Source organism: Dendrobates tinctorius, unplaced genomic scaffold (genome assembly GCF_039654945.1).
Source record: "Dendrobates tinctorius isolate UK_male_01 unplaced genomic scaffold, ASM3965494v1 ptg000056l, whole genome shotgun sequence".
Taxonomy (NCBI): Eukaryota; Metazoa; Chordata; class Amphibia; order Anura; family Dendrobatidae; genus Dendrobates; species Dendrobates tinctorius.
The window spans coordinates 2082885-2105000 of record NW_027361724.1 but is presented as its reverse complement, the minus strand read 5'-3'; the positions used below and the strand labels follow the sequence as shown (position 1 = coordinate 2105000).

Genomic DNA, 22116 nt, shown 5'->3' with positions numbered 1-22116 from the left:
GGCATATCCTGTTAGGCATGTAGGCATGTTAACTACTGGCATGGCTGTGATTGGCTGCTGAAATGATGTCATGATGCACTATAAAAAGCGCTGCAGCCGCCATTTCTGGTCACTCTGCTGTGAATTCAGTTAGGGACAGGCTGCTGTAGAAGACTGTGAGGGACAGTTAGAAATAGCGATCATCTAAAATATCTATTGCTCTACCCAGGCTACATAATCCACCACTGTAGCTTGCTTTTCCCTAGCAGCGCTGTTTTCACAGCTGTCTGCAAGGGCTGTGTGAGTGCAGACCCACGCTGTGTAGTGTGTCCTGCAGGCACGTCTGCTTGTAGGCCGGCCAGCGTGTGTCTCTGCTACATACACATTTTTCTTTTATTGCTGCTTTTTTTTTCTCCTGCATAGTGTGCTTCCATACGTATCCATATACGTTGGTTGCAAACACTAAAGGAGTGGACAGCGGAGCCTTTCAGCAGCCTTTCAGTGCTATAGCCCATTTCTCTGCACTGTTTTTGGCTGTCTGATAGGTCTCTCTGTGTGTGAGTGCAGCTCACGTTGCAGTGTGTTGTACAGCCACCGCTAGCTGTAGTCCGCTCAGCGTGCGTCACTGCCTCATACATAGTCCTTTTTTTGCAGCTAATTTAGCCAGATTTTTGCTCCTATATTAGTGTGCTTCCAACCGCATCCATTGTCATTGGTTGGTTGCAAACACTATATAGGATTAGATAGAGGAGCCTTTTTGCTGGCTTGTGCCCTTCAGGGCCAGCCAGGCTAGTATCACCCTATTTTTTGGAGCCTCATCAATTGCATTGTAGGTTAGCTTCCTGCATTGTAATCGCTCCAAAAAGTTTGTGATACTATAGCTTTCAAACTTTGGTCACATCCTTTCCTTTCCCCCACCCAAAAAAAAGGAAATAAAGTTCACCAAACACTCCACTTTACAGTTGTCTAGGCCACATTAGATCATATTAAAGTGTAGTACACACACTCTTAGCCAAATTAGTGTTTCTTATACTGGTTAGCAGGTGTTCAGGAATAAGAACACTAAGCCACCCCTTTTTTACTTTTCTGCCTATCTTTATAAGTCTACCAAGATGAAGAAGGCAGGGAGTAAGGCACGTGGTCGTGGCCGTGGAGTTTCAGCAGGGAGAGGACGTGGGGATTCAGCAGGGAGAGGACGTGGGGATTCAGCAGGGAGAGGACGTGGGGATTCAGCAGGGAGAGGACGTGGGGATTCAGCAGGGAGAGGACGTGGGGATTCAGCAGGGAGAGGACGTGGGGATTCGGTATCTGCTGCGGCCACCAGTGACCCGGCATCCCCCACTTTTACCAGGCAACAGTCCTTCATGCGCAGCTTTGTAGGACCTCGCCGTACCCCACTGCTGCGTGACGAACAAATTGAAGCCATTGTCGGATGGATGGCAGCTAACGCATCCACTTCAATGACTTCCGCATCCTCCCAAGGCCAGAGCACTGAAGAGCAACCATCTGTCTCTTCACCACCTGCCAAATTGCCCAGGCAGTCTGAGAGCCCTGGACAGGAGCCATCTCAATCTTTACTTCTGTTCTCAGAATCTGTTGGCTTGGAAAGAGGTGGCCAGCCAAGCAGCATTCTAGAGCGTGAAGAAGAGGGAGTATGCAGTGATGCGCAACTGCTTTGTCCCTCTGAATCTGAAGAGGCGGGTGGGCCAGTGCCTATGGTCAGCACACCTCAGTATTCATCAGATGATGATGAGACTCAGTTGCCAATTTCTGGTGCGTACGGTGCTGGCGAGACAACCCAGGACCAGCCGGTGCTTGAAGAGGGGAGTGGAGATGATGAGGTCCTTGACCCATCATGGCGTCAGCCACAGGAAGGTGGTGGGAGCAGCTCTGAGGAAGAGATTCCCCGAACGGCCAAAAGAGGAGGGAGAGGGCGGGGGCAGACTTGGTTGCCTGTAGCCTCCACTTTGGCACCCGTGAGGAGCAATCCTCTTCCAAAACACAAAACGGGCGCTCCCAGGACTTGCAGTGCGTGGTCTTTTTTTGACACAGTTGCAGATGACATTTGCTTTGTCAAATGCAAGCTGTGTCATCAGAAAGTGAAACGAGGGAAAAATGTGACCAACCTCAATACCACAAATATGTGGAAACATGTGCGTACCAAGCACGAGGTGGAGTTACACAGACACACTGAAGATGTACGCCAACCTTCAGCAGCACCTACCACCTCTTCAGCTCGTGTTGGGGCCTCTTCCTCCAGCTCACACACAGCTGGTTCGGCTTCCTCACTGGAACGCCATGGAAGAACCACTGCCACTGTTGTCCAGAGACCCAGTGAAATTCCACCCACTGAACCACGTTCGCAGTCATCATCACACTCCCAGGCCACTCACCAGCAATCGGTAGCACAGGCATGGGAGAAAAAGCGGCCATACTCGGCAAACCATCCCCGAGCACTGGCTCTGAATGCCGGCATTGCCAAACTACTGGCCCTTGAGATGCTGTCATTCAGGCTGGTGGAGACTGACACCTTCCGGAACTTTATGTCATTGGCAGTTCCACAATACAATGTGCCCAGCCGCTTTTATTTCAGCAGGCAAGCTGTCCCTGCCCTGCAAAAGCATGTGGAGGGAAAAATTAAAAATGCGCTACTAAATGCCGTCAGTAGCAAGGTCCACCTGACCACCGATGCGTGGACCAGTAGCCATGGACAGGGACGATACCTTTCCCTCACTGCCCATTTGGTCAATGTTGTGGAGCCGGGTACAGATCTGGAGAGTGGCTCTGTACGTATTCTGCCAACTCCAAGGATTGCAGGAATGCAGTCTGTACATATTGAGTCCTCCTCCTACTCTAGTTCCTCGGAATCAGCACTGCGTGAGCCTGTTAGGCCAGATATGAGCACAGGTGTGGCCAAACTTCAACAGGCCATCCTTAAATTAATTTCTTTGGGGAATCGGAGCCACACAGCACAGGAGCTCTGGAATGCCATCAAGCAGGAGAGCGATGTGTGGTTTGTGCCAGCGAATCTCCAGCCAGGTTTGGTAGTGAGTGACAATGGCCGAAATCTAGCGGCAGCTCTGGGCCTAGGCAACCTCACTCACATACCATGTCTGGCACACGTGCTCAATTTGGTCGTGCAGAGCTTTCTGAGGGACTATCCGGATCTTGATGCACTGCTGCACAAGGTTCGCCTAGAGTGTGCTCACTTGCGGCGTTCCAGCATGGCAAGATCGCGCATTGCATCTCTGCAACGCCGATTCCGCCTGCCAGAACATCGCATCATATGTGACCTCCCCACCAGGTGGAATTCAACGTTACATATGTTGGAGCGGTTGTGTGAGCAGCAGGCAGCAGTAATGGAGTACCAGCTGCATCAGGCGCAAACAAGTCGCACTGTGCGCCGGACACACTTCACCACCACTGAGTGGGCCACTATGAGGGACATCTGCCAAGTTTTGCGTGCCTTCGATGACTCCACGCGGATGGCCAGTGCAGATGATGCACTAATCAGCATGACTGTCCCCCTCATCTGTCTGCTTCAAAAAACCTTACAAGCACTAAGTGAGGAGGTTTTTGAAGAGGTCGAGGATGAGCAGTCAGAAATGCCATCTGCTTCTGGCAAGTCTGCGCAACGTGCTTCCACACAAAGGCCCAGGCAGGGGACACTTAGTGAGGAGGATGACGAGGAGTCAATGGAGGAGGAACACATCTCTCCAGAGGAGGGAGGTACACAAGGCTCTAGCAGTCAGTGTGTACAGCGAGGGTGGGGTGATGCTGAGCAGGCAGAGATGCTGCCTCAAGCTGGGGACAGCGTTTCCGGTCCAGTTGGCAGTCTGCAGCACATGGTTGATTTCATGCTGCAGTGCTTGTTAAATGACCGCCGCATCGCCAACATTCTCCACACGGCTGATTATTGGGTGTACACCCTCCTAGATCCTCGCTACCGGGACAACTTACAAAGCCTCATACCACAGTTGAACCGGGAGCGAAAAATGCGGGAGTACCAAGAAACACTTGTGCAGGCCATCATGTTCTCCATTCCCCCCACAAGTGTTGCTGGTAGTGCTTTTCAAAGCAGCCATGTGGGTAGAGGCAGTGGAGGAAGCTCTGCACAAAGAGGTAGCAGAGGCAGTGCTGCAGGACAAGGCAAGGCCAGTATGGCCCAAATGTGGAAAAGTTTTGTGGGACCGCCACAAACGGCTACACCATCACAGACGGCTCCAGTCAGCAGGAGGCAACGTTTCCGTCAGATGGTGACAGACTACTTGTCGTGCCCTGTTAGTGTTCTCCCAGACGGCTCTTCCCCATTCAAGTATTGGGTCTCTAAGCTGGATACATGGCCAGAGCTTAGCCAGTATGCATTGGAGGTGCTGGCTTGCCCTGCTGCCAGTGTATTATCGGAACGTGTCTTTAGTGCTGCAGGTGGTGTGGTAACAGACCGTCGCACGCGACTATCCGCCGATAATGTTGACCGGCTTACTTTTGTGAAAATGAACAAGGCCTGGATCTCACCTGAATTTGCCAGTCCTCTTCCAGAATAAATAATTGGCTGGCAACAGGATCCAGGTCTCCTGTTGTGTTCATGTTTCTATGACCTGAACTTTATTTCCTGGGCTACAGGAACGCCTGTTGTTGCTCAGAAGTGCTGTCCGCACAGACAAAACACTCGCTCATGTGTAAGTGGGGTTCGGTAACGTCAGCTGATCCCCTGCTGTGTGTACGGCAAACTCTCCTGCTGCCTACAACTTCTGACTACCTATGATTTAATATGTTCTCTGATTTGCCCTCTGTCTCCACTCTGTTTTGAGTATTTCCTCCGGCCTACAACACCGCCTGTTTCTGCTCTCAAGTGCCGTCTGCACAATCCACACATGTTCCTGTGGTACCTGGGTCCTGTAACATCTGCTCATCTCCAGAGTTGAGCACGGCAATGTCTCCTGCTTTGTCTACATTCCCACTACTTGTAGTGGAAATGTGGACAGAGCAGGAGACATTGCCTGACTCACCTCTAGGGAGAAGCTGCTGTTACAGAACCCCAGTAACACAGGAACAAGTGTGGGTTGTGCAGACAGCATTTCAGAGCAGCAACTGGCGTGGTTGGAAGCCGGCGGAAATACTCGAAACAGAGTGAAGACAGAGGCCTAATTGGAGTACGTTGACAGTTAGTAGTCTAGAAACAATCGCAAACTGCCACCAAGTAGGCCTCGGCCTACTACCTGATTTTCCCTGGGCTCCGACACCGCCAGTTGGTGCTCAGAAGTGCTGTCCGCACAGGCAAAACACTCGCTCATGTGTAAGTGGGGTTCGGTAACGTCAGCTGATCCCCTGCTGTGTGTATGGCAAAGTGTCCTGCTCCCTACACAGTCAAACAACCTCAGATTTACACCTGGCTCCAAGTAGGCCTCGACCTACTACCTCATTTTCCCTGGGCTCCGACAACGCCAGTTGGTGCTTGGAAGTGCTGTCCACACAGAAAAACACACTCGTACATGTGAAAGTGGGGTTCGGTAACGTCAGCTGATCCCCTGCTGTGTGGAGGGCAAACTGCTGCTGCCTCCAAATTTTAGCTACTTCAGATGTAAACATTCTCTGATTTGGCCTCTGTCTCCACTTTGTCTCTAGTATTTCCCCTGACCTCCAACACCGCCAGTTCCTGCTCACAGTTGCCGTCCACGCATTCCACACGTGTTCCTGTGTTACTGGGGTTCTGTTACGTCAGCAGATCCCCCAATGTGTGTCCGCCACTGTCTCCTGCGCTGTCCACCTTCCCACTGCAAGCGGTGGGAATCTGGACAGAGCAGGAGACAGTGGCAGACACACATCAGGGGATCTGCTGACATTACAGAATCCCAGTAACACAGGAACACGTGTGGATTGGGCAGACTGCTACTGTACGCATAAACTGGCGGTGTTGGTAGTCACGTGAAATCCTGGAAACAGAGTGGAGACAGATGCCTAATTGGAGCACGTTGACAGTCTGTTGTAGCCTACAAACAATCTAAAACTGCCACCAAGTAGGCCTCGGCCTGCACCCTGGTTCTCCCTGGGCTCCAACAACGCTAGTTGGTGCTCGGAAGTGCTGTCCACACAGAAAAACACACTCGTTCATTTGAAAGTGGGGTTCAGTAACGTCAGCTGATCCCCTGCTGTGTGGAGGGCAAACTGCTACTGCCTCCAAATTCAAACAACGTCTTATCTTAAACTGCCTCCAAGTAGGCCTCAGCCTACAAAATGACTATCCCTGGGCTCCAACATAGTCAGTTGTTGCTCGGAAGTGCCGTCCATACAGAAAAACACACTCGTTCATGTGAAAGTGGGGGTCAGTAACGTCTGCTGATCCCCTGCTGTGTGGAGGGCAAAGTGTCCTGCTCCCTCCAAAGTCAAAATACCTCTGCTTTACACCTGGCTCCTAGTAGGCCTCGGCCTGCACCCTGGTTCTCCCTGGGCTCCAACAACGCTAGTTGGTGCTCGGAAGTGCTGTCCACACAGAAAAACACACTCGTTCATGTGAAAGTGTGGTTCAGTAACGTCAGCTGATCCCCTGCTGTGTGGAGGGCAAACTGCTGCTGCCTCCAAATTGTAACTACTTCAGATTTAAACATTCTCTGATTTGGCCTCTGTCTCCACTCTGTCTCTAGCATTTCCCCTGACCTCCAACACCGCCAGTTCCTGCTCACAGTTGCCGTCCACGCATTCCACACGTGTTCCTGTGTTACTGGGGTTCTGTTACGTCAGCAGATCCCCCAATGTGTGTCCGCCACTGTCTCCTGCGCTGTCCACCTTCCCACTGCAAGTGGTGGGAATGTGGACAGAGCAGGAGACATTGGCAGACAAACATACATCAGGGGATCTGCTGACATTACAGAATCCCAGTAACACAGCAACACGTGTGGATTGGGCAGACGGCTACTGTACGCATAAACTGGCGGTGTTGGTAGTCACGTGAAATCCTGGAAACAGAGTGGAGACAGATGCCTAATTGGAGCATGTTGACAGCCTGTTGTAGCCTACAAACAATGTAAAACTGCCACCAAGTAGGCCTCGGCCTGCACCCTGGTTCTCCCTGGGCTCCAACAACGCTAGTTGGTGCTCGGAAGTGCTGTCCACACAGAAAAACACACTCGTTCATGTGAAAGTGGGGGTCAGTAACGTCAGCTGATCCCCTGCTGTGTGGAGGGCAAAGTGTCCTGCTCCCTCCAAAGTCAAAATACCTCTGCTTTACACCTGGCTCCTAGTAGGCCTCGGCCTGCACCATGATTGTCCCTGGGTTCCAACAACGCTAGTTGGTGCTCGGAAGCGCTGTCCACACAGAACAACACACTCGTTCATGTGAAAGTGGGGGTCGGTAACGTCAGCTGATCCCCTGCTGTGTGGAGGGCAAACTGCTGCTGCCTCCAAATTGTAACTACTTCAGATTTAAACACTCTCTGATTTGGCCTCTGTCTCCACTCTGTCTCTAGTATTTCCCCTGACCTCCAACACCGCCAGTTCCTGCTCACAGTAGCAATCCACGCATTCCACACATGTTCCTGTGTTACTGGGGTTCTGTAACATCAGCAGATCCCCCAATATGTGTCCGCCACTGTCTCCTGCGCTGTCCACCTTCCCACTGCAAGCGGTGGGAAGGTGGACAGAGCAGGAGACAGTGGCAGACACACATCAGGGGATCTGCTGACATTACAGAATCCCAGTAACACAGCAACACGTGTGGATTGGGCAGACGGCTGCTGTACGCATAACCTGGCGGTGTTGGTGGTCACGTGAAATCCTGGAAACAGAGTCGAGACAGATGCCTAATTGGAGCACGTTGACAGTCTGTTGTAGCCTACAAACAATCTAAAACTACCACCAAGTAGGCCTCGGCCTACACCATGATTGTCCCTGGGCTCCAACAACGCCAGTTGGTGCTCGGCAGTGTCTTTGGCACGGGGACTCCCTGTTGCCCAGCCTGGTTCCAGCACGCCTGCTGTTTCCGGGTAGTGTCAAGGTCACTATGCCACCAATCCGTTGTCCTGTCGTCTTGCGGCCGGGTTAGCCGACTCTACAGTGCCTGCAGTTTAGGTGACTCCTATGTGGGCTGCGGGAACTGGCACTGAAGGCTGGATCCGTAGTGCCAATGGGACAGGGACCCCCTGTAGGACTGTGGGTTTCGGTAACTGCGGACGGCTTGCGGCCTGGCTACTTTGCTTTCAATGGGTACCTTCTGCTATCCACCTGGGTTCCAGTTCCAGCACTGTCTGCTGGTTCTCGCCAGAGCCTTTGGCCTAGGTGCCTCCATCTCGGTATCCGAGGTCCAGCACCGTCAGCTGGTCCTTGGTAGTGCTTTTTAGCACAGGTACCTTCTGCTTAGTAACCGTGGTCCAGCACCGTCAGTTGGTCCTCGGTAGTGCCATTGGCTCTTGTTCCTTCTGCTACCCATCCGGGTGCCAGCACTGTCTGCTGGTTCTCGCCACAGCCTTTGGCCTAGGTGCCTCCATCTCGGTATCCGAGGTCCAGCACCGTCAGCTGGTCCTTGGTAGTGGTTTCTAGCACAGGTACCTCCTGCATAGTAACCGGGGTCCAGCACCGTCAGCTGTTCCTCAGTAGTGCCATTGGCTATTGTTCCTTCTGCTGCCACTACGGGTTCCAGTACTGTCAGCTGGTTCTCGCATGAAGACAACCACCAAGATACAGAACAAAAGACAGAAGAACAAGATGCAGAAGAAGCAAAAGCAGAAGAACAGAAAGCAGAAGAACATTAAGCATAAGACAAAAAATCAGCATAGAAGAAATCAAAATTATAAGAAGAAGACTAAGCAGTAAATGGGGGTGAGTCCGTTCCTCCTCGTGGTGCCCCTGGAAAATGCCTGCTGCTGCAGGCCAAACTGAACGCGGACAAGTCCTGTTGTAAATCTTTTGTGACAGGCAGAACGTAAGGTGTAATCTTATAACTTTTATAGATAAGTACTACAGGAATGCCTGTCACCATAAGAAAATGAAGAAAAAGAAGAATAGGAAGAAGATGAAGAAATAGCATATGAAAATTAATAATAGCTGAATAAGAAGAATATGAAGAATGGAAAAAAAAAATTAATGGGAAGAAGGTGAAGAAGAAGAAGAAGATGAATAAGGTGAAGAAAAAGTTGATGAAAAAAATGCTACTGCTGCGGATCATGAAGGAGAAAGTGTGGGAGAAGTACAAAAGAAGGTGAAGAGCATGGAAGTTGTGAAACATACATATCTGACTAAATATAAAAAAGTTAACATAGTCAATATCTTTTTAACTCCGAACGTCTTGGAAAAAAAAAATTGGAATTAATGCTATGCCATGTGATTTGAATAAACCACTATGCCTTTAATGTCTCCTCCACCCCCCACAATACATTCTACATGATTCTTATTTGTTTTCAATTATGTAGAATTAGCCAACAAGGAAATAAAGGGCTTTTTTTAATTCCGATACCGGAAGTCCCATTGACTTGAATGGGACTTCCGGTATCGGAATCGGCGATACCCGATATTTTTTTCGTATCGGCCGATACCATCCGATACGATATTTTTGGGTATCGAACGGTATCGCTCAACACTACTAGTGACGGGTCTTCTTTAAATAGTAGTAGTCATAGGGCAGCGTAGCAACCGGCAAGTCTCAAATATTTCCAATCAAACTTCGATTGCCACTGCGTTACGGTAACCAAGGCGGAAAACTGCTTAGCAACATTAATTCATTCTCCATTGTTAATTAATAGGATTTTTAGGTGGAGAGGCTCCTCAACTATTGTCATCCAGAACAAGAATTGTTAATGAGTGCTTAAAGTGTAATTTCAGAGGTGGGCATTTTATTCCCTGAGCATAAATTTCTGTTTCTCCATGTGTAAAATGGTGAGAAATTTCCCTGAGATGATTAACTACTCCACGGGCTATAGCAAAATATCAATAGCGAGAAAGCAGATCGCACAGTCGAGAACTCAGTGGCTCCAGAAAGCCATATCTCATTAAAATTATAAGACCGTGCAGCCAGAAAGAACACAATTAGGAGTGTTTTGATTGGCTGACTTGCTAGCCCGGACATGCCGACCGGTTTCACAGCGCAGAGGCTTAACGGACTGATTCACTGCTCCCCATTTCATTACTCCAAATCTCAATTTCCTCCGCTGGTTCTCAAACTACCCCAGACCAAGTCCAAGCCAAAAAGGTTAACTATTTACACAGACATGCAATCGCTGTTAAATATTTCCAACACCGCACTATAGAATACTCTCCTGGGTCTTTATCAGATCACTCTCCCCCCCCCCCTTTGGTTTCAGCTACAGGTGGATCCGATGAGGTCTAGGTTCTCTCCGAGGTGGAGGCTTAATCCATTTTGTCTTAAAATTATTGACTAACAATGTTAGGGAGCAATTATCGGAATTCTTTTCCACTAATTTGGGGTCGGCACACGTAGGCTTGGTACGGGATGCAAGGAAGGCCTTTTCGAGGGGTGTGTTAAGAAGACAAAGTTCGCTAAGGAGAACGCACAAAAATCGAAGGGAATAGACCTTGAAAACAGAGTACGGGACTCCAAATTGCTGTTCATTCAAATGAATAGCCCTGAAAATTTATCGCAGTGGAAGGAATCGCAAAAGCAGTTTAATAATAAACGTGATTTTAAAACAGCAATTCTAGCAGGAAGAAAGACTACGGGTCGGTTACTTTGCAAAGATGGCCCAGGCCCCCCAAAAAACCACTTTCATATATCAGTTAAGGGACGTAAGAGGGTAATATGGCCGGTAGACCCTGGATGTACTAAAGGTCTTATATAGCTTCTATCTATACGTGTCTAAGGTCAGTTACTCGCTACTTGTCTACGATTTGTTGGACTACCTCTTGGGGATAACGCTCCCTTGTCTGGAGGATAAAGATGGATATTTTTTAGATTAGCTAATTTCCTTGGAAGAAGTTGGACACCAAGGACAACATCTGCAAGGAGTTTGTATGTTCTCCCCGTGTTTGCGTGGGTTTCCTCCGGGCACTCCGGTTTCCTCCCACACTCCAAAGACATACTGATAGGGAATTTAGATTGTGAGCCCCATCAGGGACAGTGATGAAAAATATGTGCAAAAACTAGCGCTATATAAAAAATAAAGATTATTATTATAATAATGCATTTTATCATTGGCATTACCAGAGTCGTCATATTAGGTGGCAGTAGTTGTTCTGTACAAAGAATGAAAAGATAGAGAACTACCTGACTCTTACAGGCCCATCTTACTGCTGACAACAAATGTTAAAATATTGGCTAAAATTCTTGCTTCCTGACTGTACGGTTATTGAATGAGTAATTCATCCAGACCAGGCTGGCTTTATGCCTTCTAAGTCAACTGCTAAAACGTACGGAGGCTTTTTTTTTTTTTTTTTTTTTTTTTTTTTAACATTTGCAAGCTGCACAAGTGGATACTAGTCATAAGGGCGTCTTATCCTTAGATGCCACCAAAGCATTTGATAGTGTCTAATGGCCTGAATGGGGTGTCATGGTTACTGGACAACAACTTGTTAACTTTTATAGTCAGTCTGTGTGGTGTCCCAATGTTTGCCAGGCACCCACTTGTGAGTTTGCAGAGTTGGTAGATTTGTATTTTATTTTCTTCAGAAAACAATACTGTTACGAACACAAGCCTTTCACGAACACAGTCCATTTGTAAAAGGCTTGTGTTCAAGACGAAAAGAAGGCATGATTCTTTTCAGAAGAGCATGGAATACAAATTTACAAATTCTGCAAACTTACAAGTGGGAGCCGATCTCCTTATACCATTTTGGTATACACGTCGTATCCTTAAAAATGCAGAAGATATACTATATGTACTGGGGTTTTTTTGGTAACTTTTAACAATCGGGGACGGCGGTGTTAGTGCACCTTTACAGTAATCTGTGTAAATTGAAAGCTGCAATGTCAGACCAGGAGATTGCACTCAACAACTTTCAATGCACTGCAGGAACTGATTTAAAAAGGGGTTGTCGACCTTTGGGGACTTTTTATTAATTTATTCTACTAATGTGGAGACATTTGGGGCTAAAAATCATTTTTGCCATTGGATTTCATTAAACATTTTGCACCGATTGCCTCCTATAATCTCCATATTGTACTGTCTATTGCTGGCTGCTGAATGAGTTAACAGAGAACTAGTCATTCAGCCTGCTATGCTCCGACAGTCTGACTGAGAGTCGCTAACTCTTTCTGAGCGGATTTATCACCACAGACAAAGTTGAGTGTACAAGAAAACAAAAGAGCCCGTTAAAGCAAAATGGTGCAACATTTTTACCGACTTACTTGCAATTAAGTAAAAAATAAATATAATGTTGCCAAAGGTGGACAATCTCTTATCGCAAAAAAAAAAAAAAAAAAACAAAAGAAAAATAAAAAAACAAAGCTGCTGGATCTTTGGTTTGGCTGCAGGGGCGGCCATACCATTGGTGCAACCAGGGGCCCAAGAAGTAAGAGGGCCACTACCTCCTCCAAAGCAGGTGCAATTGTGCATTATCATAGATATTGGGCTGCAAAGGGCCCATATACTGGTCTTGACCTAGGGCCCTCTTCAGGTGACAAATTCACTATATTGTTGTGTAACCCAAACCTGAGGGGTGAATCTGTGGTTTCCAATGACAGCCAGCAGAACTATGAATGAAGCTCCAGAGTTAAGACAAAGGCACAGTAATAAAATTATTCGAATAATCAAGGCAATACTGGAAATCCTGAAAACATGACATGTGGGGGTCGCCAGGGCTGGAGCGTAAGACCTGCAGGGGGGGGACCGTAAGGAAGACCTGCAGGGGACCCGCGAGGACTGGAGCACAAGACCTGTGGGGGGGGCCGCGAGGACTGGAGCACAAGACCTGTGGGGGGGCCGCGAGGACTGGAGCACAAGACCTGTGGGGGGGGCCGCGAGGACTGGAGCACAAGACCTGTGGGGGGGGCCGCGAGGACTGGAGCACAAGACCTGTGGGGGGGGCCGCGAGGACTGGAGCACAAGACCTGTGGGGGGGGCCGCGAGGACTGGAGCACAAGACCTGTGGGGGGGGCCGCGAGGACTGGAGCACAAGACCTGTGGGGGGGGGCGCGAGGACTGGAGCACAAGACCTGTGGGGGGGGCCGCGAGGACTATAGCACAAGACCTGTGGGGGGGGCCGCGAGGACTGGAGCACAAGACCTGTGGGGGGGGCCGCGAGGACTGGAGCACAAGACCTGTGGGGGGGGCCGCGAGGACTGGAGCACAAGACCTGTGGGGGGGGCCGCGAGGACTGGAGCACAAGACCTGTGGGGGGGGCCGCGAGGACTGGAGCACAAGACCTGTGGGGGGGGCCGCGAGGACTGGAGCACAAGACCTGTGGGGGGGGCCGCGAGGACTGGAGCACAAGACCTGTGGGGGGGGCCGCGAGGACTGGAGCACAAGACCTGTGGGGGGGGCCGCGAGGACTGGAGCACAAGACCTGTGGGGGGGGCCGCGAGGACTGGAGCACAAGACCTGTGGGGGGGGCCGCGAGGACTGGAGCACAAGACCTGTGGGGGGGGCCGCGAGGACTGGAGCACAAGACCTGTGGGGGGGGCCGCGAGGACTGGAGCACAAGACCTGTGGGGGGGGCCGCGAGGACTGGAGCACAAGACCTGTGGGGGGGGCCGCGAGGACTGGAGCACAAGACCTGTGGGGGGGGCCGCGAGGACTGGAGCACAAGACCTGTGGGGGGGGCCACGAGGACTTGAGCATAAGACCTGTGGGGGGGCCGCGAGGACTGGAGCACAAGACCTGTGGGGGGGCCACGAGGACTGGAGCATAAGACCTGTGGGGGGGGACCCCGAGGACTGGAGCACAAGACCTGCGGGTGGGCAACAAGAACTGGAGCACAAGATCTGCGGGGGACCTGCGAGGACAGGAGCACAAGACCTGCGGGGGCCACGAGGACAGGAGCACAAGACCTGCGGGGGCCGCGAGGACAGGAGCACAAGACCTGCGGGGGCCGCGAGGACAGGAGCACAAGACCTGCGGGGGCCGCGAGGACAGGAGCACAAGACCTGTGGGGGGGGACCCCGAGGACTGGAGCACAAGACCTGCGGGGGGGGGGGCACGAGGACTGGAGCATAAGACCTGCGGGGGGGGGCCGCGAGGACTGGAGCATAAGACCTGCGGGGGGGGGGCCGCGAGGACTGGAGCACAAGAGCTGCGGGGGGGGGCCGCGAGGACAGGAGCACAAGAGCTGCGGGGGGCCACGAGGACAGGAGCACAAGAGCTGCGGGGGGCCACGAGGACAGGAGCACAAGAGCTGCGGGGGGCCACGAGGACAGGAGCACAAGAGCTGCGGGGGGCCACGAGGACAGGAGCACAAGAGCTGCGGGGGGCCACGAGGACAGGAGCACAAGAGCTGCGGGGGGCCACGAGGACAGGAGCACAAGAGCTGCGGGGGGCCACGAGGACAGGAGCACAAGAGCTGCGGGGGGCCACGAGGACAGGAGCACAAGAGCTGCGGGGGGCCACGAGGACAGGAGCACAAGAGCTGCGGGGGGCCACGAGGACAGGAGCACAAGAGCTGCGGGGGGCCACGAGGACAGGAGCACAAGAGCTGCGGGGGGCCGCGAGGACAGGAGCACAAGAGCTGCGGGGGGCCACGAGCACAAGAGCTGCGGGGGGCCGCGAGGACAGGAGCACAAGACCTGCGGGGGCCGCGAGGACAGGAGCACAAGACCTGCGGGGGCCGCGAGGACAGGAGCACAAGACCTGCGGGGGCCATGAGGGATGGCGTTTTGGTAACACTGCTCTACTGTAAGTGCATGTTCATGAGTCTTTTCATTTTCTGCATGAAAACCACAGTGGAAATTACATGCGTTGTTAGATGTGTGTGTGGGGGGGGGGGGGGGGGTTTACGTTAAGCAACTGGGGAATGACGAAAAACTGCTGAAAGAACTGACATGCTGCCTTTTTTTTTTTTAAACACAGGAATAAAATGCAAGAAAAAACACGCACTGTGTGAATGAGGTTTTGGAAACGCTCATTCATGTTGCTGAAAAAAAAACTGCATCGTTATACAGGATAATAAAAATGCATCAAAAGTGTGAACGAGCAGGAAGACCTCACACACTGAGCCAACAGACTGGTTATATTGGCCACATTGTAGCCACCTGACGCGTTTTCTGAGGCTCTGGAGGAGGCACGGTATTGGCCCATTGGCTCTGTGGTACTACAAGTCCCAGCAAATACCGCGTATTCCCATAATGGCTCCTCAACACTGTCCACCTGTGATGAATGCTGCGCCTGCAGGTAGCACTGAGGTGGGTGGACTCTGCGCTATGTCAGCGTCTTACATACAGTCTCTACCGCAGGCACAGCGCCATTACCTGCAATCTGCGACACAAAGGCGTCTGTCACCAGAGACATTGCAGGAATCCTCCGCGCCACATGCAAGGTTAAGGTCACAATAACAGGAAGTCAGCCATGGGATGACAGGACGACGCGGGACTACTTCCTTCCATATCCAAGGTGACGGGGACGCTCACGCTAGTCAATGTTGTTTGTTTGCAACTCAATAAAGTTTATTAAGAAAAAAAGCGACTACTCAATGCACTGAAGAGAAGAACGAAAGATCACGTGACTGGAAAGGCGAAGAAGTCGCCAGCGCCATTTTTGTTTTGGGCAAAACAGAGCATTGAGGTGGATTATTGCAGAAAATCAGGGGATTGTTTTACACCATTTCTTCCTTTTTCAATATTCATTTGTTGTCTGTAATGGGAGCGACACTAGAGTATTGTTAGTTCTCCCCCAGCCTGTTGTAGTCTTGAGAAAAAAAAATATTCTTATTAAAAATCCATGAAAAACAGTAACTTTTTTTAATTTGTAAGTGCTTTCCCTTAATTATGTTGTCATTAATTTTAGGTTTATTTTTACTGCTGTTTTGTTCTTTTAGGCCACATTCGCACGTTCAGTATTTGGTCAGTATTTTACCTCAGTATTTGTAAGCCAAAACCAGGAGAGGATGATAAATACAGAAGCGGTGACGGGTTTCTATTATACTTTTCCTCTGATTGTTCCACTCCTGGTTTTGGCTTACAAATACTGATGTAAAATACTGACCAAATACTGATAGTGTGAATATGGCCTTAGGGTATGTGCACACGTTGTGGATTCGCTGCAGATCCGCAAGTGATTTACAGTACAAGGTTATTCTATGGGGAAAAAAAACACTGTGCACATGCTGCGGGAAAATCCGCGAGGAAACGCGTTTTTTTTCCACAGCATGAATCATAGAATCGTAGAGTTGGAAGGGACCTCCTGGGCCATCTGGTCCAACCCCCTGCACAAAGCAGGATTCGCTAAATCATCCCAGTCAGATGTCTGTCCAGCCTCTGTTTGAAGACTTCTATTGAAGGAGAACTCACCACCTCTCGTGGCAGCCTGTTCCACTCATTGATCACTCTAACTGTCAAAAAAGTTTTTTCTAATATCTAATCTGTGTCTCCTCCCATTCAGCTTCATCCCATTGCTTCTAGTCTTTCCTTGTGCAAATGAGAATAAAGATGATCCTTCTACAATGTGACAGCCCTTTAGATATTTGTAGACAGCTATTAAGTCTCCTCTCAGTCTTCTCTTTTGCAAGCTAAACATTCCCAAATCCTGCAACCTTTCCTCATAAGACAGGGTTTGCAGTCCGGTAACCATTCTGGTTGCTCTTTTCTGAACTTGCTCCAGTTTGTTGATGTCTTTTTTAAAATGTGGCGCCCAAAACTGGACACAATATTCAAGATGAGGTCTGACCAAAGAGGAGTAGAGGGAAATAATGACTTCACGTGATCTAGACTGTATGCTTCTGTTAATACTTCCTAGAATTGCATTTGCCTTTTTTGCTGCTGCATCACACTGTTGACTCATATTCAGTCTGTGATCTAGTAGTATACCCAAGTCTTTTTCACATGTGCTGTCACTTAGCCCTATTCCTCCCATTCTGTATATGCTTTTTTCATTTTTATTGCCCAGATGTAGTACTTTGCAGTTTTCCCTGTTAAAAACCATTCTGTTAGTTGCTGCCCACTGCTCCAGTTTATTTATATCTTTTTGAATCCTCTCTCTCTCTTCTCTAGTATTAGCTATCCCTCCTAGCTTTGTGTCATCAGCAAATTTAATCAGTTTACCCTCAATTCCTTCATCTAAATCGTTGATAAAGATGTTGAACAATACAGGGCCCAGGACAGAGCCCTGTGGTACCCCACTTGAGACATTCTTCCAACTGGATGTGCAGCCATTTACGACCACTCTTTGGGTCCGATCACTAAGCCAGTTATGAATCCACCTAACAGTTGCCTTGTCCATTCCATACTTAGCCATTTTTTCAATAAGGATTGTGTGAGATACTTTCTCAAATGCTTTGCTGAAGTCAAGATACAGTTGTGGCCAAAAGTATTGACACCCCTGCAATTCTGTCAGATAATACTCAGTTTCTTCCTGAAAATGATTGCAAACACAAATTCTTTGGTATTATTATCTTCATTTAATTTGTCTTAAATGAAAAAACACAAAAGAAAATGAAGCAAAACATTGATCATTTCACACAAAACTCCAAAAATGGGCCAGACAAAAGTATTGGCACCCTCAGCCTAATACTTGGTTGCACAACCTTTAGCCAAAATAGCTGCGACCAACCGCTTCTGGTAACCATCAATGAGTTTCTTACAATGCTCTGCTGGTATTTTAGACCATTCTTCTTTGGCAAACTGCTCCAGGTCCCTGATATTAGAAGGGTGCCTTCTCCAAACTGCCATTTTTAGATCTCTCCACAGGTGTTCTATGGGATTCAGGTCTGGACTCATTGCTGGCCACCTTAGAAGTCTCCAGTGCTTTCTCTCAAACCATTTTCTAGTGCTTTTTGAAGTGTGTTTTGGGTCATTGTCCTGCTGGAAGACCCATGACCTCTGAGGGAGACCCAGCTTTCTCACACTGGGCCCTACATTATGCTGCAAAATTTGTTGGTAGTCTTCAGACTTCATAATGCCATGCACACGGTCAAGCAGTCCAGTGCCAGAGGCAGCAAAGCAACCCCAAAACATCAGGGAACCTCCGCCATGTTTGACTTTAGGGACCGTGTTCTTTTCTTTGAATGCCTCTTTTTTTCTCCTGTAAACTCTATGTTGATGCCTTTGCCCAAAAAGCTCTACTTCTGTCTCATCTGACCAGAGAACAGTCTTCCAAAACGTTTTAGGCTTTTTCAGGTAAGTTTTGGCAGACTCCAGCCTGGCTTTTTTATGTCTCGGGGTAAGAAGTGGGGTCTTCCTGGGTCTCCTACCATACAGTCCCTTTTCATTCAGACGCCGACGGATAGTACGGGTTGACACTGTTGTACCCTCGGACTGCAGGGCAGCTTGAACTTGTTTGGATGTTAGTTGAGGTTCTTTATCCAACATCAGCACAATCTTGCGTTGAAATCTCTTGTCAATTTTTCTTTTCCGTCCACATCTAGGGAGGTTAGCCACAGTGCCATGGGCTTTAAACTTCTTGATGACACTGCGCACGGTGGACATGGGAACACTCAGGTCTTTGGAGATGGACTTGTAGCCTTGAGATTGCTCATGCTTCCTCACAATTTGGTTTCTCAAGTCCTCAGACAGTTCTTTGGTCTTCTTTCTTTTCTCCATGCTCAATGTGGTACACACAAGATCACAGGACAGAGGTTGAGTCAACTTTAATCCATGTCAACTGGCTGCAAGTGTGATTTAGTTATTGACAACACCTGCTAGGTGCTACAGGTAAGTTACAGGTGCTGTTAATTACACAAATTAGAGAAGCATCACATGATTTTTCGAACAGTGGCAATACTTTTGTCCACCCTCTTTTTTATGTTTGGTGTGGAATTATATCCAATTTGGCTTTAGGACAATTCTTTTTGTGTTTTTTCATTTAAGACAAATTAAATCACGATAATAATACCAAAAAATTTGTGTTTGCAATCATTTTCAGGAAGAAACTGAGTATTATCTGACAGAATTGCAGGGGTGTCAATACTTTTGGCCACAACTGTATACTATATCTACAGCATTTCCCTGATCCACCCAATCAGTGATTCTGTCATAGAAGGAAATTAAGTTAGTCTGACATGACTTATTAGTTACAAACCCATGCTGACTCTGTTTAATCACTTCATTCTTGTCCAGGTACTTACATACATGCTGTTTAATAATTTGTTCAAAGATCTTTCCTGGAATAGACGTCAGACTCACCGGCCTATAGTTGCCTGGGTCCCCCTTCTTCTGCTTTTTGAAGATAGGAACAACATTTGCTCTTCTCCAGTCTTCTGGGACTTCTCCTGTTCTCCAAGAATTTTCAAAGATTATGGAGAGGGGTTCAAAAATTTCTTCTGCTATCTCCTTCAGTATTCTGGGGTATAATTCATCTGGACCTGGAGACTTGAATTCATTTAGGTTAGCTAAGTGTTTCCTCACTATCTTTCTGTTTATAGATATCCTGGATTCTTCTATTCCCTTAATAGGACAGTGAAGAACAGTTGATGTTACATTTCCTTTCTGAGAGAAAACAGATGCAAAATAAGAATTTAAAAGTTCGGCCTTCTCAGCATCCTGGCTTACCATTTTATCATTTTCATCCTGTAAAATTCTTATAGTATCTTTGACTTTTCTTTTACTTTTGACATATCCCCAAAATCCTTTATTATTGCTGTCAATTCTTTGCGCGGATTCCGCAGCGTTTTTACACCCATTCCATTATAGGATCCGCAGGTGTAAAAATGCAGGCAAAATCCGCAGGAAATCCGCATAAATAACGCACGGATTGTGACATGCGGATTCTGCCGAGAGATGCAGATTCAGCGCAGAAAATTCCGCACAGCAATCCGCAACGTGTGCACATACCCTTACACGTCATGTCAGCGCAGATATTTTTTAAACAGGTTCCTGGGCTCCTGATAACCACGGCGCATACAAACATTTATGTTACAGAATTTTAGATATTTCTGCCTCAGCCACAGAAACACCCCGAGATGCCCAGAATCAGACCGATAGTGGCCACTTTTGGGCCTGGTCTTTCTTAAGCCCAACCCCTTTGCAGATTGATTTGGGGGATTCTACCAGCAAAATCTGAACTGCTGGCTAGTAAAGGATTACAGACACAGTAATGGCCGAGACTCTACAAGTATAACTTTAACCCCTTTCTGCCATCTGACTTACTATCCCGTCCACGGGACCCGGGCCCCTATGCCCATGGACGGGATAGTACGTCATAGTGATCAGCGGCGCTCACGGGGGGAGCGCCGTTGATTGCGGCCAGGTGTCAGCTGATTATCACAGCTGACACCCGGCACTATGTGTCAGAGGCGGTTACAGACCGCCCCCGACACGTTAACCCCTGGCACACTGCGATCAAACGCGATCACAGTGTACCGGAGGTTTAGGGAAGCATCGGCAGGGAGGGGCTCCCTCCGTGCTTCCCTGAGCCCCCCGGAGCAGCGCAATGGGCTGCGCTGCTCCGGGGGCCTCTTCCCTGCAGGTCCCCAGATCCAAAATGGCAGCGGGGACCTTTGTGGGCATGTAGGGAGATGGCTTCATGCCTGCAAAGCGCCGGCATGAGGAAGCCTCCAGCACTGCCTGTGACAGATCAGCGATCTGTCACAGCGATCTGTGATGTGACAGATCAGCTATCTGTCACATGACAGTGATGTCCCCCCTGGGACAGTATAATAAAGTTAAAAAAAAAGTGTAAATATAATTTATAAAAAAAATCGCTAAATAAATTTAAAAAAAAATATTCCCTAATAAAATCATTTTTTGGAAATAAAATAAAAACAATAAAAGTACAAATATTTAGTATCGCCGCGTCCGTAACGACCCGCCCTATAAAACTGTACCATTAGTTAACCCCTTTAGCGAACCCCTTCAAAAATAAAAAACAAAGCAAAAAATAATGCTTTATCATACCGCCGAACAAAAAGTGCAATAACGCGCAATCAAAAAAACAGATATAAATATCCATGGTACCACTGAAAACGTCATCTTGTCCCGCAAAAAACGAGCCAAATACAGCGTCATCAGTGAAAAAATAAAAAAGCTATAGCTCGCAGAATAAAGCGATGCAAAAATAATTATTTTTTATATAAAATTGTTTTTATTGCATAAAAGCGCCAAAGCATAAAAAAAATGACATAAATGAGGTATTGCTGTAATCGTACTGACCCGAAGAATAAAACCACCTTATCAATTTTACCGCACGCAGAACGGTGTAAACGTACGCCCCAAAAGAAATTCTTGAAATGATGGCTTTTGTTCATTCTGCGTCCCAAAAATCAGAATAAAAAGTGATTAAAAAATGTCACGTGCCTGAAAATGGTACCAATAAAAATGTCAACTCGTCCCGCAAAAAATAAGACCTCACATGACTCGGTGGGTCAAAATATGGAAAAATTATAGCTCTCAAACTGTGGTGATGCAAAAACTATTTTTACAATAAAAAGCGTCTTTTAGCGTTTGACAGCTGCCAAATATAAAAACCGCCATAAATAGTAAATCATACCCCCCTTTCTCACCCCTTTAGTTAGGGAAAAATAATAAAATTAAAAAAAGTATTTATTTCCATTTTCCCATTAGGATTAGGGCTAGGGTTAGGGCTAGGGTTAGGGCTGAGATTAGGGTTAGGGGTGTGTTGGGGTTAGGGTTGGAGTTAGAATTGGGGGTTTTCACTGTTTGGGCACATCAGGTGCTCTCCAAACGCAAGATGGCGTCTGATCTCAATTCCAGCCAATTCTGCGTTGAAAAAGTCAAACGGTGCTCCTTCCCTTCCAAGCTGTGCCATGCGCCCAAACAGTGTTTTACCCCGACATTTGGGGTATCAGCCTACTCAGGCCAAATTGCAAAACAACTTTTGGGGTCCAATTTCTCCTGTTACCCTTAGGAAAATAAAAAATTGGGGGCAAAAATTTCATTTTTGTGGAAAAAAATATGATTTTTTTTATTTTCAAGCCTGGGCATTATAAACTTCTGTGAAGCACTTGGGGGTTCAAAGAGCTCACCACACATCTAGATAAGTTCCGTGGGGGTCTAGTTTCCAAAATGGGGTCACTTGTGGGGAGTTTCAACAGTTTAGGCACATCAGAGGCTCTCCAAACGCGACATGACACCCGCAGACCATTCCATCAAAG

The 22116-nt window shown here is 48.3% G+C and overlaps 1 protein-coding gene across 1 annotated transcript in view; it reads right to left on the bottom strand.

The window, feature by feature from the left end:
* Window positions 1–15499, bottom strand: part of MTX2 (metaxin 2) — a 100421-nt gene extending 84922 nt beyond the window's left edge. Inside the window, exon 1 of the mRNA XM_073577424.1 lies at window positions 15323–15499. Within this exon, the coding sequence (XP_073433525.1) occupies window positions 15323–15362 (40 nt within the window). The 5' untranslated portion in view covers window positions 15363–15499. The remainder of the gene's footprint in view (window positions 1–15322) is intronic.
* Window positions 15500–22116: the final 6617 nt, after the last annotated feature.